General features: G+C 46.6%; 5 protein-coding genes across 5 annotated transcripts; 1 reads left to right on the plus strand and 4 right to left on the minus strand.

Moving 5' to 3' along the window:
- Positions 1 to 500: 500 nt before the first annotated feature.
- L203_104194 (uncharacterized protein) lies at positions 501 to 4,213 on the minus strand (the record flags this gene model as incomplete). Its single annotated transcript, XM_066213582.1, has 6 exons — positions 501 to 1,013; positions 1,064 to 1,586; positions 1,639 to 2,975; positions 3,025 to 3,103; positions 3,149 to 3,277; positions 3,330 to 4,213. The coding sequence occupies 6 exons, from the start codon at positions 4,211 to 4,213 to the stop codon at positions 501 to 503; spliced, it is 3,465 nt and encodes a 1,154-aa protein (XP_066069679.1).
- A 2,245-nt stretch (positions 4,214 to 6,458) lies between these two features.
- Positions 6,459 to 7,390, plus strand: L203_104195 (uncharacterized protein; the record flags this gene model as incomplete). Its single annotated transcript, XM_066213583.1, has 4 exons — positions 6,459 to 6,744; positions 6,797 to 6,956; positions 7,010 to 7,080; positions 7,125 to 7,390. 4 exons carry the CDS (start codon positions 6,459 to 6,461, stop codon positions 7,388 to 7,390), a joined length of 783 nt encoding a protein of 260 aa, XP_066069680.1.
- A 1,251-nt stretch (positions 7,391 to 8,641) lies between these two features.
- L203_104196 (uncharacterized protein) lies at positions 8,642 to 9,631 on the minus strand (the record flags this gene model as incomplete). Its single annotated transcript, XM_066213584.1, has 5 exons — positions 8,642 to 8,895; positions 8,943 to 9,148; positions 9,197 to 9,258; positions 9,490 to 9,560; positions 9,610 to 9,631. The coding sequence occupies 5 exons, from the start codon at positions 9,629 to 9,631 to the stop codon at positions 8,642 to 8,644; spliced, it is 615 nt and encodes a 204-aa protein (XP_066069681.1).
- An 888-nt stretch (positions 9,632 to 10,519) lies between these two features.
- On the minus strand, positions 10,520 to 11,583 carry L203_104197 (uncharacterized protein; the record flags this gene model as incomplete). The annotated part of the gene is made up of 6 exons (XM_066213585.1): positions 10,520 to 10,646; positions 10,695 to 10,818; positions 10,865 to 11,076; positions 11,125 to 11,167; positions 11,369 to 11,485; positions 11,535 to 11,583. The coding sequence occupies 6 exons, from the start codon at positions 11,581 to 11,583 to the stop codon at positions 10,520 to 10,522; spliced, it is 672 nt and encodes a 223-aa protein (XP_066069682.1).
- Positions 11,584 to 13,449: 1,866 nt separating this feature from the next.
- Positions 13,450 to 14,841, minus strand: L203_104198 (uncharacterized protein; the record flags this gene model as incomplete). Its single annotated transcript, XM_066213586.1, has 7 exons — positions 13,450 to 13,494; positions 13,550 to 13,735; positions 13,781 to 14,149; positions 14,199 to 14,264; positions 14,316 to 14,594; positions 14,657 to 14,740; positions 14,800 to 14,841. 7 exons carry the CDS (start codon positions 14,839 to 14,841, stop codon positions 13,450 to 13,452), a joined length of 1,071 nt encoding a protein of 356 aa, XP_066069683.1.
- Positions 14,842 to 17,909: the final 3,068 nt, after the last annotated feature.

Raw genomic sequence — 17,909 nt, forward strand, 5'->3', positions numbered from 1 at the left:
GCCCCATGAGAGGGTTACTTCTTACCTACCAGTCTGGTACAGACTATAAAAGACTGTAAGAAAAGTAGAAATCAAAACGAAAAATAGCCAACGATCTGGCCTGATAGAAACCAGACTTTATAAATGCTATATCCAAGGACACACTTTCTCGATAGTCATAATAATGCATCATACCTTCTGATGTGTAATACCAAGAAAACAAACATCGGGCTTTTCCATGTAATATTGGTGATGAACAAATGAGAAAAAAAGAGAAAAGTTAAGACCATAGTTATATCGCAAAAGTACTCCAGATGAGCTATTCCCTGAAAAACCATAAACATGAGACAAAAGAATATGACCTGGTGGTTATAACCGATAAACAAAGCGACAAGAAAGAAAAATATGAACATCTACGAGATGAGTAGAAAAGTTGTGATGGAAAAAGCAGATGGTAGATGTTCCTGTTGTGGAATACAAGATGATATCTTCCTCCATAAATCCTCTCAAACCCTTGATAATTAGGTCTTTACTTCTCCATCATCTCGTTCGCCCGAATTGCCGTTGTCTTCTCCATCATCCATACCAGCGAGGTAAAAGTTGAAGTCAAAGTCTGAAGCTATCGCCCCCAAATCTAAATCTCCGCCACTCCCATCACCAACATTACCAGACTGGTCATTAGTAGTCAATTCACCCGAATCGTCTACCGCGTTTCCGCCTTCATTTATACCACCGAGCGCACCCAAGCCCATACCCATAGCAAATTCCATGCCCATCCCGACAAGCCCCATACTGCCGAGATTCATTCCAAAATCCATACTGTTAATGTTGGGATCTGAGGTGAGGGTCATTTGATTGTTTGCTGGCGTGGATGAAAGGGCAAGAACGCCATTGGCGGGCGTGGAATTTGTTGCAGATGGTGGAGACGGGGTAAAACCATGAGTTGAAGTGGACTGAGGATTGGCATCGGTGATGGCTGCAACATTGCCATTCGGAGAGTGATTGAGAGACTTGGGCGTTGGCACTTCTCGTTGCTTTTTTTTTTACCAAGTTAGCCACAGAATAGCGAAATGAAATCACTTACCAGCTCTTCTTTGGCCATCTTTGGCGTCCTGCCTGGTGTTTTCCCAACCTTGTTGTCCTTTGATTCCGCGGCATTTGCTAACGTATTATGGGAAGGCTTTGGCGTGCTGGTTGTCCGAGGTGGTAACATCTCACCAGCTTGGTTTCGTCGATCACGCTTTTGCGGAATATGAGGAGACGCCGAGACATGATGTGGCGGGATTGAACCAGATACATTGTTCCTTGCCGGATCGGACCCTGCATTGAAACTGGGTGTAGCAGGTGTCGTTCCTTGTGATCCTTGCCATCCAGACCCCGACATCATACCGAACGGACTTTGCCCAGGTGGCTCGGAATTTTTTCTCTTCCTCTTCCTCTCTGGCGATGAAGGTTTTGGAGCATTCGCGCTTACAGGTGTCGAAGTCGGTTGATGTCCAATTAATAGGCCTTGTTGGCTGTTATCAGGCTGTACTACAGAATTTTGATCCTCTTGAGATGAAGATCGCAATAATTCAAAAGACGGATTACGGTTCAGTCCATTAGGTCTAGACAACGTGAGTCGCGAAGTACACTATGTGGAAAAAAACAGCTACTCACCGTGTTCCAGGATGTCCTTGTTGTTGAGGATACATTTGTTGCATCATGTACTGCTGATGCTGATGCTGTTGGAATGGTTGTGGACCTGGACCTCCTGGGCCTTGCCCTTGTCCCTGAGATTGTTGTTGCGCCTGCCCTTGCTGCATTTGCAGCTGTTGCTGGATCTCTTGAGCCTGCTGTTGGGCTTGTTGACCTTGCGTGCTCATCATTCTTTTAGTATGTTCTTGCAAAGTGTGCTTGTATGTGTGTATCAACCTTTGTCTTTCCTCTTCGCCCAAGCTTCTCACATCTTTACCAGCCAAACCTAGAGTTTGTACGCTGTAGCTCATGAGCGCAGGGTTGACAGGCCCTAGGCCTAGCGGCTCGTACATTTGATTTGAAGCATTTTGAATATGTTGTTGCTGTATCTGCATGGCTTGTTCCCGTTGCTGCTGAGCTTGTGCTTGCGCTTGAGCATGCTGTTGCACTTGCAGTTGTTGCTGTTGTTGAGCAATCGCCTTGGCTTGTGCAGCTTGCATCTCAGCCATAGACTGCTGCTGAGATCGCGGTATAGATGGGCCATTTTGCGTCATTGTCTGCTGCTGGGGGGTCATGTGCTGAGACTGAGGTTGTTGGTGCTGGATTTGTTGGGAATGCGAATGCATCTGCATATGAGGTCCTTGATGGGGCAAACCAAGCCCAGAAGCAGAGCTGGGACCCGACTGAGGCCCTTGGGAAGCCTGGGGAAATTGCCCTTGTCCCTGTGATGCCTGTTGACTTGGTCTATGTTGAGATCCGATAGGCATCCTCATCTGTCCGTTGACAATTGCTCCACTTGGTGGCGGCCTCATTGATTGTTGCACTGGGCTAGGAGAAGGAATAACGGTCGGATGAGGTTGTTGGAGCATATGTGGAGAAGGATTAGTGGGTGAGTGAGTAGCAGTACGAACGACGGCAGGAGGCTGAAGGCCAAGGTGTTGCTGAGGTTGTGGTTGGTACATCATCTGTTGTGCTTGGGGTGGTTGATTATGTTGTGAAATTGAGCGGCCTCCAGGTGCAGGTGATTCTCCAGTGGTTCCAGGTTGGCCAAACCTCTGTTGCGATTGCTGTGATTGCTGGTGTTGCATCATCACAGCATGCTGGTGCTGAAACTGATGCTGAGATATATGCTGTTGAATGTATTGGTTCACCTGCTGTGGAGATAGACCACTCGCTTGAGCCTGTTGCCGAAGAACAGCGATCTGCTGTGGAGTGATTGAACCTGGCTGCTGTGGCTGTCCTTGTGGATTGGAGGGGCCTATATAAGTGGCGGGTTGCAAAGCAAACTGTTGCCCGACCTGCCGTAATCTCGACATCAACTGGGAATCAACTATTAGCGCAACTCGAGCGAGTCCACATAGTTCACACCTCATTATAAGAATTGGGATTCGTGACGGCCTGCACTCCTTTTCCTGCACTAAATACTTCCAAAAACAAACTCCACCATCTATCCTCATTAGCACATTATTCTTCGCCTGCACACAATCCTTACTGATATAATACGCTTTCCCTTACGTTGAGGGGTACTGCTGTTTCCCTCAGCCCGGCCTCAGCACTGAATTGCGCTGCCGCTCCCTCATAATTGTGCTTGACGAGATAGTCATGGATGTACAGTTTTAACCTGTGTGTCCCATCAGTGTTGTCGTTATCTTATTGAAAAAAAAAAGCCTTACGCTGTTTCACTATCCCACCGCTGAGGCTGCATACCCGACTGGCTTCCTGCCCCCACTCCGCTGGCACTTCGCGACATGGCCTGAGCCATGGCCATTCCGCCCACTTGCATCGCATAGTCATGGTCCATTTGCTGTGGAGGCCCCATAACATGGCCCGAAAGACCTTGAGCTGGGACATGAATGGGTTGGTTATGATTGGAAGCCGGCCCAGGATGCTGGGGTTGCATCTGTGGAGGAGGTTGTGGTTGAGGTGTTGGCGTCGAATGCGGAATGTGGGAAGAGCGTTGCAATTGAGACGGTTGGGGATTTTGGGATTGCCCTGGCGGCGCAGGTTGAGGTTGTGATGGGCCAGCAGCCCATCTTCCGCCGCCCATACTCTTCGTATGACTCATGTTTGCCCCTTGTTGCACGCCCGATATCGCTCTGGACCTAGGTGACATTTGAGCTACCGTTGTACCTGGCGGCACACCAGCCATTTGAGCCTGTAGCGGGTGAGGGGAATAGTGTACAGAAGAACCTGGCGGATATTGCTGGGCCATGTGGGGTGACGGAACGGGATGATGGGGGGAAGGCGGAACGACACGCGGTTGAGTTTGCTGCTGGTTGCCTTGGGTCTGTTGCTGGACCTGAGCCTGCGCCTGGGCTTGAGCCATTTGCTGCTGCCTCCTCAATTGCACTTGCTGCGTTTGCAGGGTTTGCTGCTGAGGCATCGACAAATTGTTGACGCCCATTGGTGGACGGGCGGTATATTGTTGATATGCCTGCTGCTGAGCCTGTTGAGCTGGATTGAGGTGCTGCGGCACTACTTGCGCTTGCTGGATGTGATACGGTGGTTGTGCCGGGTTGTGAAAATTGGGTTGGGGCGGTGGGTGAGGCAGCGCCATTGCGTCTATAGCGTGTCAGCAAGCCCAACAGAACCAAGAACCCACCCGATGGCCCTCACAGCCCTCACCGTTTCCAGTCTGTTCGCTATGGTTGGCTTGCTCACGCTCCGTCCTTGTCGTGCTTTCGGTGAGCTACAATCACCCACGGGTCAGCCTGAACCCCAAGCCAAGTACCAAACGCTTCCCGCAACCCGCCGATGATACGTGTTGCCTCGAGTGCCGTCTGGCTCCCGCTACGATGCCAGTCCAACCTTTTCACATGGAATATACCCACATTGGCAACCGCTGTTCCGCCGAATACAACCCAACACAAGAGTGAATTGTATCACTCTCGACTAATCTTCTTTGAGCCAAAGGACACCCACAGTGGATGCTCTAGCTCTCTGTCTCCTTCAAGCTTTTTTTGCCTCTTTCGTTCTACGATGGACATACAAACAGGTAGTGAGACGGCAGCGCAACATAGCCATGACCCGAAAGACCGTCCGTCAGCCTGGCTCAACGCCTCTCTCGCCACTCACCCAGCACGCGTCGCTGTCTTTTTCGCTGCAGCGTTCTCCCAATCGTCACGAACGCGCCGATGGTCATACACCAGTCGCAGTGTTCCAATCAGTGTAACCTAGTCCCAGTTCAAGTCAGCCCAGCGGCGACAGTATCCTGTTGGGTAGATGATGAAGCAACGGGAGGTATAGCTACAGTGACGAGAGGATAGAAGATGAAAAGGTAGATACAAGAAAACAGAGAATCTAAAGACGCCACGCTTATCGTTGCGGCAAGCCCCGCTCTAGTCTGTAACCATTGTGGGACTCCTTTTATTATTATTTATTTTATGGCAAATGCTTTACACTGAATCACTGTATGCTGAGCAAGTGCACATCGTATATGGTTGTATATATGTGTATATAGAGAGTAACCAGATTCACCAGGCAGACCATTCTGCCCAGTCTAGACAACGTGAGGGTATGGACCAGCCATCCTGCGACGATGCCGACTATGCATCGAGGACAGAGATACGTTGGACGAAGTTATCTTGCCACTCTACCTCTACCCAGTCCTCTCTTTAAGCCGCTCTGACGCTACCGCGAGATGTCTACCGTCCCAGACACCAAGCTTCTCGCAGAGAAGCAAGAGTGTGAGTTGATTTTGTCGGATTTTGCACGTGGCTATCCTCGCCACTTTGTCTGCATGCCTCTCACCCGTTAAGTGATGCTGGATATACGGTCGATGCTGCTAGAATTGTGAAAGAGTTGAAACGAGTTGGAAAGGTAAAGAGAAAAAAGAAATAATACTTTTTATAATCCGCGACATTATGGGAAAGCAACGCGGACGTCTGTGCACTTGGGTGACATTACGGGTTATCTGCGAATGTTACGTAAATATACATAAGCAGTCATTTCATTTTCGCTCTAATGCGTGTATTAAATACAGTATATGTTGTACATTAATGTTTGTTTAAATCAAAGAGTTTGCTTGTATGCTTGACTTGTTTATATATGGCTGGAGGGTGTAACGAGAGTAGACCTTTTGGAGCGTTGCCGGTGGTATTTCAACTATTGCCTCTTGGACTGTGGAGAAGCTGTTTGATGAAAGGTCGTATGGTAAGGCAAATGGACGAGCTGCTTGTAAAGCCAGTTTTGTGGATTCTTTATCGATTTCTCTCCATTCTGTATGGAGACGTTTTAAGCCGAACTGGTTCTCTGTAAGCTTGGGACATGTTGAGAGCTGCAGGTTGTCTCCCTTGGAGATTTCAAAGTAGAGAAGCTTTAGCTGTTTAAAGGGTATAGTGCTAGAGCATTTTTGATTTCAAGAGCTTGCAGGCTGTGGATAGCAAAGCATACTCTGTACGTTGGGAAACGTCGTCTCTAGGCTTCATCCATGGCTTTCCGGTTTCGGCTGCCGTATTTTCTATGGTTGGATAAAGTGGGATAAGGGTTGGGCTAACAATGGTTTTGCCATGCAGATGTCGTTGTCTTTACCGTCTCACTATATGGCCAGCTCTGGAAAACGTTTGTTGGTTAACAAACGCTTCAGCTGCAAAACGTTTGCTTGTCATGATGAGAAAGGATGAGAAATATATTCAGAGTCAATAAAGTGTAGAGTGATTCAATTTGCTTCCGTTGTGTCGGCGATATCCGCCAGTGAATTCTCTGAGAAAAGATTGAGAAATTCTTGGTCGCCATTTCTATGATTCCAGTTATCGGGCAAAGTTACTTGTAAAAGCCTTATCATTCTTTCCATTGCAAACGATATGGCATCGCCTGGGAAAGGTCACAAGCGTCCACGCTCAGAATCTGTTCAAGAATCCTACGAGGTTCCCCCAAATGCAGTCGCCTCTACCTCTACGCTCCAGCCTACCCAACCGTCTCATGATATGGCGAAGCCATCAGCGTCTCGGCCTGTAAAAAAGAGAAAGAAGCCTACAGCGGGTATCATCTACATCTCTAGGTTGCCCCCTGGAATGACTCCGCAAAAGGTGAGACATCTCATGGGACGATGGGGAGATATTGGCAAAGTATATGCCCAGAGAAGAGACGGTAAGTGAAATGCACTTCATCACCAAGAACCCTTTTGATGTTTATGTCACAGCTCCGGGAGGCTACAACCCAGACGCCTTGAGACAAATGAGACAAAAGCATATTAGTGCCAATTTTTCGGAAGCCTGGGTGGAATTTTTGGACAAATCGATAGCCAAGACGGTCGCTTCGATGTTGAATGCACAAGTCATTGGAGGAAAGAAAGGAGACAGGTTTGTCCTGTTTTGAAAGCATGAGGATTTAGAGCTGATAAGAGAATACACAGATGGAGAGACGACATTTGGACAATGAGGTACTTGAGTGGATTCAAGTGGGAGATGCTAGGAGAACAGATCGGTGAGCTCCATCATATATCAAAGATAGCTGCTTATACAGTAAAGCGTACGAGAAACAAGCTCATCAAGCCCGACTCCGAGCCGAGATTACCCGTGCCAAGACAGAACAGAGTGAATACCTCAAAAATGTTGAACTCGCCCGCTCAATCGAGAAGCGCAAAGCCAAGAAGGCTGGAGGCGACTCGTCTTTGTTGAAAGTTTCAGAGAATACTAAAACTCTTTCCAAGGGCTTCAAGCAAAGGCATGCTGTGGAGAAAAACACTCTGGAGGGACAAGACATGGACGGTGTGATGAACAGCATTTTTGGGTGACTCGTTGTTTGTGGGCATTATTATCTGTATAGATATCTTATGTACGTCGTTTAAGTTGCTTTGTGTGGATCTATGTGTTCCTGATAGCTCCTGGAGAGCACGAGACTAATTTTTTAGCCGGAATATACCATGTTCGTAATACGCTATCCGTAAATTCGCAATCTGAAAAGGTACACTTTGTCGATAAATCGCAAAGCTGTGGAAGTAACAATTTCTCATTGACGTCGTTTTTTACTAAATACTCACAATAGCTTGTGGCTATGGACTGATAAAAAGAATAGACTATTTCTAACTTTTCTCATAAGGGGTTCATGGCTCGCAACCTATCGCTCCAAGACAATATAATATGTTGGATTAAGCAATCACTTTATCAAACTTTCAAAATCATGTGTCAGGCTGTAACGACAGGAGCGATCAGCGAATGGTCTTTCCTGTACGCATATCACACTATTATCGTAGTTAGAGGAGACCGCATCTCTAGTCGCAATCTTTTGGATGAAAACCAGCCGCCACACCAAGCCACAGTCCTCAGTCACCTCTTGATGCTCTCAATGGAGCTACATTGGATTGCCATTTCAGCCATCCAATACTCCCCTATCTCTGCGACAACTCGTCTCTTATGATAATAATAAAACAGTTGCATACAGCGAACCGTTCTTATCTTTGCTTATCATCTCCAACAGTATACTTATCTTATCCAATAGCTCAAATCCATTACAACTGTACGCCATCAGCGTTTGCACAAGCAGACAGTATGAGCATCTTTATGCTATTGTCAAGATGATGGAGAGGAGGTCAGGAGATGATGTAGGTTGAAAAAGTGGGATGATTGAATGACCGCCGCAGAAGTCGAGAAGATACAAAAAAGGACTGTGGTTGATTGATCCTCAGAGAATAATTCTAAGCAGCTGTCTCTGTCTATGCCAGATTGACACCTCAGCAGAGACAACTCTGTCTCAAGGATCTCTACCCAACACCCAACCCAGATCCTGACAGTCATGCAAGCTTCCAACTTGATCACTCTTAACAATATACAAGTCATACACTGATCAGGACGTCGGTCGGGTGTGGGATCTGTGAATGGAAGGCAGCTATCGAGATACATGCTTCGGGAGCTATCAACCGCAGTCCTTCCTTATACCTTCTCCGCTTCTGCCACCACCACTCATCTACACCACCTCAACACACACCATCTCACCTTCCCTCTCCATCATCCTCACGATACCATCCCAACAACTCCCACACTCCTCATCAGTATTTGGCCCAATCCTTCAAGTGATACAAGTATCGGGTGCTATCTTTCAGGTTACCCAGCTGAGCTTCGATGAAGAGATTACGAAAAGAATACGGGTCGGGGGTGCTTTGCCAGAGGGAGATGACGCCGAAACCTGTAGTGTCCGCTAAAAAGACAGTGTAGTACTGGTTGGCATCCAGCCCTGCGGCCATGGGTTTGCCGTTGGTCATGATAATGACGGGATGTGTTTTGGCCTTGTCCATCCAGTCCTCTACACTCTCTATCAGCCTCCTATACTTGCCGCGCGTGAAGACATACTCCAGTCTTTGGTGTCCTTGTTGACGTCTTCCCTTACTACATCCATACCGGTAAGATACTTGAAAGCCCATTCACCGGCATCTGCCGGATCCTCTTTGCCTATGCTGAGGATGTCATTGGATTTGTCATCCTTCCCAACGCCTAGTACGTCTTTTCCGCCTTTCTTGGCTAGGGATATGATTGCGTTCCTAAAACCACCGGGAAACCTGTCTGCTGTCAGTGTGTACAGTCTGGAAAGTGACAGATAAGCATACCAAGCGTCGCCCGAGTTATCAAAAAAACCTCGACCTCCGGCGTTTTTGTAACTGACAGGAACCTTTTGTATATTCTTCTCTAAGTCGTAGACGCTGAAGGTGGCGCTCTCCGCATTTAGGTAGGTCCCCGTGTCAAGGTGAATACTGGCGTTGACTTTGGCAGGGTTGGCACCTACAAGTGCGCAGAGAGTCGTGGTGAACCAGGCGGCGTCTTCATCCGTTTCAATGTCGAGACAGGTTAGACCGAACAGCGGGTTGTAGAGTGGACCGCTCGTTTTGTCAGTGTTTCTTACTGGCGGCGCAGACGTAGAACCGGAAACATGAGGCGTCGTCACTGAAGTGTCGGCGAGAGGGCTTGCCATGACTGGGACGATTTGTCAACGACGACGCTTGTAGGAGGACGCTTGACTTACCCAGCAAAGGCATTCCCACCATAGCAACGATTGTTGTAAACTGTACCATCTTGTTTCCGTTTTGTTCAGATACGGACAGAGTGCTGTGAAAGAGCTGCGCTTTATACGCAGAAATGTCTCCTCAAATGGGAGTCTTGATTAGCATCCACCTTTCATCGTCTTGCCAGGAGCAAGTATCATAACGCTGCTCCCTTTCAACTTTTCATTTACAACGGATGCACCCTTTGTCAAGCTTTCGAGTTTCCAAAGCTAGTAAAGGAGAACGTCAGCGTAGAGACTTCAAGGACTCTCACTGGCAGAGATTTATCAAGCGCTATACTAGCAGCATGTCGGGACATGGTATGGAGTGGTGTAGCTGAGTGACGGTCGTGGAAGTCGAAAAGATAAGGATGGAGCAGCTGTTGATAGCTCCTGGCAGAATGGATCTTGGTAGCTGTCTGTACCTATGCTAGATACATATCTCAGATAAGTCAACTCGTTCCAAGGACTCTTTCACCAAGCCCAAGATTAACCTTCTTCCTGACAGGACTATAGTTGATTGATCCTCAGAGAATAATTCAAAGCAGCTGTCTTTGTCTACTCCAGATTGACATCTCAGCAGAGACAACTCTGTCTCAAGGATCTCTACCCAACACCCAACCCAGATCCTGACAGTCATGCAAGCTTCCAACTTGGTCACTCTTCAACAATATACAAGTTATACACCTGTCAGGACGTCGGTCGGGTGTTGGGTCTGTGAATGGAAGGCAGCTATCTAGATACATGCTTCAAGAGCTATCAACGATTGTCGTTTTTTATATCCTCTCCGCTTCTGCCACCACCACTCCACTACACCTCCTCAACATACACCATCTCACCTTCCCTCTCCATCATCCTCACAACACCATCCCAACAACTCCCACACTCCTCATCAGTATTTGGCCCAACCCTTCAAGTGATACAAGTACCGGGTATTCTCTTTTAGTTCTTTCGAGTCAACTTTGATGAAGAGATTCAGCAAATCATTCGGGTCGGTGGTGGTGTGCCAAACGGAGATGCTGTGGGAACAAGCTGTCAGCGACTGACTAGAGATTCCAACCACCTACGTCTTGTCTTCATTCTTCGTTAGATAGACAGTGTAGTATTGTTTGGGCTCCAGACCTTTCGCGGTGGTTTTGTCGTTGGTCAAGATGATGACAGGATTTTCGTAGGCCTTGTCCATCCAGTCGTCTACGCTCTTTATCAGCCGCCATGCTTTCCTCGCTTGAAGACATACCCCAGTTCTTGCCGTCCTTGGCGACGTCTTCCTTCTCTGCGTCCACACCGGTAAGATACTTGAAACCCCATTCACCGGCCGCTACCAACTTGTCATCACTGCTGCCGGTGTCATTGAACAGTTGGTTGTTCACGACACCCTTTCCGTCATCTCCTATTTCGCCGGTTTTTACGCCTGCGGATACCACCGCGCTCCTAAAACCACCGGCAAACCTGTCTGCTGTCAGTGTGTACAGTCGGAAATGTTGCTCCTAAGCCTACCAAGCGTTGTTGCCCGAGTTTACAATACCTGGACCTCCGCCGCCTAAGAAACTGACAGGAAACTTTTTTGCATTCCCATCTATGTCGTAGACGCTGAAGATAGCACTCTCCGCGTTGTTGTAGGTCCCCTTGTCAAGGTGGATACTGGCGTTGACTTTGTCAGGGTTGGCACCTGCAAGTGCGCAGAGAGTCGTGGTGAACCAGCCGGCGCCGTCATGCGTTGCGATGCCGAGACAGGATATACCGACCAGCGGGTTATAGAGTGGGCCACTCGTTGGGCGAGGTATGTCTGAAGGCATTAGACTAGAAGCATCAGTCGTGGTGGTATCCGTTGGCGTTTCTGCAAGAGGGCTTGCCATGACTTGGACGATTTGTCAACGACGACCGTTGTAGGAGGACGCCTGACTTACCCAGCAAAGGCATTCCCACCATAGCAACGATTGTTGTAAACTGTACCATCTTGTTTCCGTTTTGTTCAGATATGGACAGAGTGCTGTGAACGCGCTGCGCTTTATACGCAGAAATGTCTTCTCAGATGGGAGCCTTGATTAGCATCCACCTTTCATCGTCTTGCCAGGAGCAAATATCATAACGCTGCTTCCTTTCAGCTTTTCAATCACAACGGATGCTCCCTTTGTCAAGCTCTCGAGATTCCAAAGCTAGTCGAGGAGAACGTCAACGTACAGGTTTCAAAAACACTGACAGTCAAGGGTTTAATCGAGTGCCATAGCTGAGTGACGGTTATGGAAGTCGAAGAGATATGGAAGGAGCTGCTGTTGATAACTCCCGGGAGAATGAATTTGGGTAGCTGTCAGAGTTGATGCTACGTAGATACTTGAGTACAACAAGTCCCAAGGACGAGTTGACCAAGCCCAAGACTAACCCTGTCTCGGACAGTAGGATGTGTTGATCAATTATCAAACTGTTTGTGTCTTGTCGCTATTCAACTATGAAGCTGCAACGATGTGTCAGGAATAGGATTATTCTTGGGCTTTGGACTCGAGGTGCTGGGACAAGATATATCTATCTGGAATAGACAAAGACAGCTGTAAGATTGATTCGCTGGGGAACTATGAACCATCATCCCTTATGTATTCTCTGTTCTACGTCCTTCAGCCAGGTTTTAGTTCAACCCACTATATCATTTCTGACCCATACACTGTATCCTGTCTTCTTCTATCCCGACTTTGTACATCATCCTGACACTACGGCTCTGCTCCCATGAACGCTGTTTGTATCCTTCCTGCGCCTATTGCTGGTGTATTGGCTCCTCTGCGTGTTTCTAGGATAAGAGCTTTTTCATTTCATGTCTGGCGGCTTGTAGACGTTTGTTATAGGTGAGAGGGTCGAAGAGCACCATCTACTGGGTGATGGCTTGGGATATGAACATCGGAATGGACGGTTTTGCTGCAATATTACCTTTAGAGACATTTCGGCCTTGTACTGTAACCATGTGTCAGAACCTTGGAATTAATCCATGGGATGTAGGCAATAGATAGGAATGCAACTCGGATTGCATTATTGTGACCTTTTGGTACAGAGCGTGGATATTAATTATTGGTAATATTCATGACACTCTGCTGCTAGTCGTTCTTTTTTTTCGCAGCCTGGGAGATGCAGTTGATGTTGATTCTTCTGTGGCGGATAAAGGTTTGGTGGGTGTCACCATTGCCTGTTGAATGATAAAGTACTGACCTCGCCAAGTCGTTCACATCGAGCATGAAGCATTTCGTGGTTTCTGACACTAGAGATTAATAGATCATTCGTATCAATCCGACTCCGTCTTTGGTTATTCAAATATCATTCATACGCCAACAGGCATTTCAGGTTTGCTGGTATGAGACAGCAGCTGGAAGCCTAATGGCGTAACAAGGTAGCAAACTCATGCAAGGCCATTGTTCTTGGTTAGTGAAAGTGTCGAAGTAAAGGAATTGTGATCTATCTACATTAGGTCACGTGATCGCCTAACTCTTCCTTATTTAATTATTTATTCTGCATATACTTTATACAAGCAATACATATATATATAACAAGTAACATATATATATAGCTACTGATTTTTATTAGAAAGCTCTTGGGCTGTGCACATATCTGTTCGAGCGTTATAATAGAGCAAAGCCGACGAGAGAAGGGTCATGCTGTATACTGGACGGTGATTTCAGCTTTTACATGCTTTGCTGATCATTCAGGAGAAATTGTTAACTCTTAATTTCAGCTACAGAAAACGCGACGGTGCTAACCAAACAGGCTGATGTATGGCCCTGTCATTGCAAGGTTCCCTTGCAATATTCTCTAATACCTTCCGTTGCATGCCCAGAACAAGTATTAAGCAATCTTTATGACAAGCTTTTTACCGCTAACTCTCCCATTCTATGACAATTGTTAGGGTCCAAAAGAGTTACCAATGACAGCAATGAAAACATACCTTCAAATCATCCAGTCCCTCGAGTACATCGCCAAAGCCACCCTTGATCTCAATAGGGTTGGGTTTGAGGCCATACTTGACTATCAATTCTGGAGTCTTCTTGAAAATCTCAACACCAAATTCTCTATCTTCCTTGCTGGCGGGAATGGGAGTTTTGTTTGACTCTCGAGGCATGAAGTTAAAAGCCTACATGTACGTCAGCAGGTACATTTCTGAAACGATAATGCTTACCTTGCCAAACAGCGTGTACATCACTGTAAATTCGCTTTTCAAACTGGGATTAATCTTTTTCGCTTCTTCCGGGACAGAAAGAATGGCATTCAGTTGCTTGGCTTTCTTACCCATCATATTGATTACGAGCTTGAAGCTATCGCCCTCGGAAATGGTATCTAGTGCGTATTCAACACCGCCATCAGTGATCTTCAAAGCATCCTCAATGGCCTTCTCATGGTGGTGATAGTCGATAACCGCATCAGCTCCGTATGATTTGACTAAATCAAAAGAATGCGGAGAGCAAACACCGAGGACACGATAACCCAAGACTTTGGCAAGCGGGACAGCAAAGAGACCAACAGAGGTTGAAGCACCATAGATGATGTACTATTTCACATAGTCAGCACGATCATGCCTCATTACGGATTGTAATCACCCATGGATGGCCAGAAACCTTTGTATCAGCCGGAGGGAAAGCTTTGCCTTGACGTTGGACGATTGTCTAAAACCAAGATTACCCTTTGCCACGTATAATAATGTCATTCCGCTTCACCTGGGCGGCAGTGACCCATCCAACACCAAACGTCGCAGCCTCCTCCGGCTTGAGAGACTCTGGGACGATGAAGCAAAGGTCGCTCTCAACGATGGCATATTCGGCATAGGACCCTTCTTCCTTGGACCAGCCGCCATGTACGCAACCGGCAACTTTGTCTCCAACCTTGAGAGGAGAGGCGAGATGCGTGCCAAGGCTGACAACGGTACCCGAAAAGTCACACCCATTGATTACGCCAGGTAAAGAGAGAAAGTTGCCATGTTTCCAATCCGTAGGGTTCTGCAATCCAAATGTCAAAACGACAACACGTAAGCAGGACTGATGCCTGAGCATGCACGCACCTGAGCCGCATACGCAACCTTGACCAGAACCTGGTTGGCTTGAGGCTTTGGCACAGGAATCTCCGTGATGGAGAGGGAGTTGGACTAGGGAATCCAATTTCATGTCAGCGCATCCATGCAACTGTCATTGGGCTTGAACATACCTCGGTCTGGGTCCATGCTTTCATTGTGGTGGGAACCGACATATTGATGAGACTTGTAAAACGATGTTGCAAATGGAATAGATGTAATTGCAAAAGTGACTTTTCAAAGTCCACTATTTAAACTTGTCCATTGTCAAACTCCAACCATGTCAATTAGTAATACATAGTAGTGGCTGATCAAGAAAGTGGAGGTGGAGGTGGAGGTCGGATGAAGTGTTATCACAAGCAGATGGGTTGTTTTCAATACCACGTCATTATCCACTGAATAGATGTGTTGACGATTTATTAGATTAAAAGTACTTTCTAAGAAATATGTTGAATGGTAAGCCATTGATTTATACCTTAGCACTTGAACGTGGCAGATACAATTGTCGTTACCATCCAACAGGTTATGAGCCTCGTTATCTAACGACAAATAACAAAGACATACTTCTATGGCATATATCCAAGACGCAACTGAAAGAAAATTACAATAATAATCATGTCAAAACACATCCATTCAGACTGCGACCATGTCGTACTTTTATTGGGATCCGAAAACTATGCCGACTGAGAGCACTCCATTCCAAGCTGTATTGTCTGTAGAAGAGCTAGAGATCAAGAAGCCGCCGTACATCTATCCTAGCGCAACACCAAATGCCAAGGACGCAACTGCTCTGAGGGAAGCTAAGAGAACCTTTGGAATTATTTCCCAATCCCTTTCTCAAAGAGTTCATTGCACTTTATCAGAACAAAGTCGATCATTCACCAACCCAAATCCCGTGAACTTATGGGAGATGAAGAGCCAATACTCTGCGGTAGTAGGCACAGTACAAGCTCAACTCTGACAGCAAATCTGGAAAGGCGCGACGATGGAAGATGAGGATCCAACGAGGAGGATGGTAGACATAAGCTCAACCTTTCTTCAGATCAGGTCGGCAAGAAAATCTTCTACGGATGAATACATGATCGCCTATGCCATGGCACTGGAATTACCCGAATCCATACAACATACTAACGCAGACCCTGTGGCTTCGTGAAAACTTGTCGGCGACCAATGTAAAAGTAGCTGTCCAGGATGAATGGGATAGGAGAAGAGTCGAAGGTGTAGACATGACAAACAAAACAATGGGCCATGGGTATCGCAGAGAATAATACATGAAGTGGGAAGGATCCGAAGAATAGTGTTTGATCCACCAATTTCCTTCACATTCTCAGAGCGGGGTGATCTAGCTAAGCGAGATGGGGTGGATAGAGACAGTTACGCAAATGAGAATTATCTCTGTTAAGAGATATACAAAGGTCATTCAATGTCTTTTCTTTCTCTTTTCTTTTACCCCTATGAATGGCATAATTCAACAGTCTCAAAGAACGGCACAACCTACTTGGGCATTTAGATGTTAGGAATGTCATGAGACTAGCCAAGGGAGGAAGGCTAGGTAGAGAAAATAGTATGGAAAGTATCTCAAAGCACGATGTACAGAATTTCGTATGTGAAAATATATAACAACCAAGTGAATTTGAATCTGAGAATAGAGAGAAAAGTATGTAGTGATACGATTTCATCGCTGATTATCTTTTTAGCATATAGAAGCGAAAATAAATCAATAGAACGCATTTTGTGTATAGATACATCTCCATTACAATGAGATGCTGGCCCATTCAAGTCCATTCCTCGAGAAGCCGATATACCCTCGGCTTACCTTCCATCAATTAATCATTCAGAAGAATCTCTCTATAACAACACCACTAACGACTATGGGGCCAACTTGTTATGGCCCACAAACATTTTTAAACGGTTTCTTCCTCTCCACCTCGCTTTCCTGAGTCATGCCGATGCACCAGAGGAACGCTCCAAGGGGTCCAGAGCCTCGAGCCTTACCCCTTACGGCTGAGCGATGGGAGGAATTCTACTCAAAACTCACTGCAACAATCTTTTAAATTAATTAGACGCTCATTGTTAGAGTCTCTACATCCACATGACCATGTCACGGAATTCCAAAATGACCAAGGTCAGTCCTTGCAAACACCTGATGAAGTCTCTCCTAGGAGAGCTAAAGAGTAACATAGTATAATACCTATATAGCTACTCTATGGCTACTTTATTCTCACGAATTTCTATTTTCCCTTCTCTCTTCTTGCCTTTTCCTTTTATCACCTCCTGTCACTTCTTCTGACCAATCCTGCCTCTCTATTTGCTAGTCTGTATGTATCCAGTGACAAGCGGAGAGTCCAAACGAGTGTACGGAGAGACCCAAAAAGTTGCCATGCGTTGAGCTCAGCTTTCTGCCTCGCCACTTTTCAATGTTTTTGCCAATCTCTCCATTCCAGCATTCGCCTCTCTCGTTTTATTCTCTTTCTCTGTAGGAGACAAGTTTTGAAAAGAACCATCCTGGCACAAAAACTCCTCATTACGTTTACCTGTTTTGTACCCAGGTTGGTGCAACGTGAGCGGCAAGGGGTGACCTATCGTATAGTTTGGTTGACTCGAAAACTTCTCCGCATGGAGGAGGTCTTGAATGAGCATAGAGGCGCTCTCGTTGGTCCCTTATGAGGAACAGAACAGCGATGATGTGGTGGACTTGATGCCATAAGAAAGCGGTGTCTACCAGGCGGGACACAACCATTCTGTCGCCAACACCTTGATCCGCGTTTGACGAAAAGTAGGCTTGCCAGACCGTACGGATGTGGTTTTCAGTCTGCTTGCTGCCATCTGATTTGTAAAAGTTTCTATAATCGTGTTCGTCTATCCAATACTGCGCGTCTTTTTCATATGTTCTAGATCGAGAGGTCGAGAGGTGAGGGTGGGCTGAAGATCAAAAGTGGAAAGAAATCGGAGACCATGCAAGAAGATGAATAGAAGGAGGCAATAAAGAGTTCATCCATTGGGGATATGGGAATTCTTGAGGTTTCTCGCCTGTTTCGCTTGCTTTTGGGCGCTGCTGCTCATCTTACTCTTCCATAGGTACTGTCTCTAGTTTTGCAATAGCTCCTTGGGATCTCTTCATCCGTCTCCCATGTCTTCGCCTCCATCTTTCATGCGACGGTTTGACCTCGCTCAAAGATTGACCATTTGACCCTCTCCACTGACGTCCCTATTTGTCTGCCTACATTTCTCGAATTCACAACCT

This window comes from Cryptococcus depauperatus, chromosome 5 (assembly GCF_001720195.1).
Source record: "Cryptococcus depauperatus CBS 7841 chromosome 5, complete sequence".
Taxonomy (NCBI): Eukaryota; Fungi; Basidiomycota; class Tremellomycetes; order Tremellales; family Cryptococcaceae; genus Cryptococcus; species Cryptococcus depauperatus.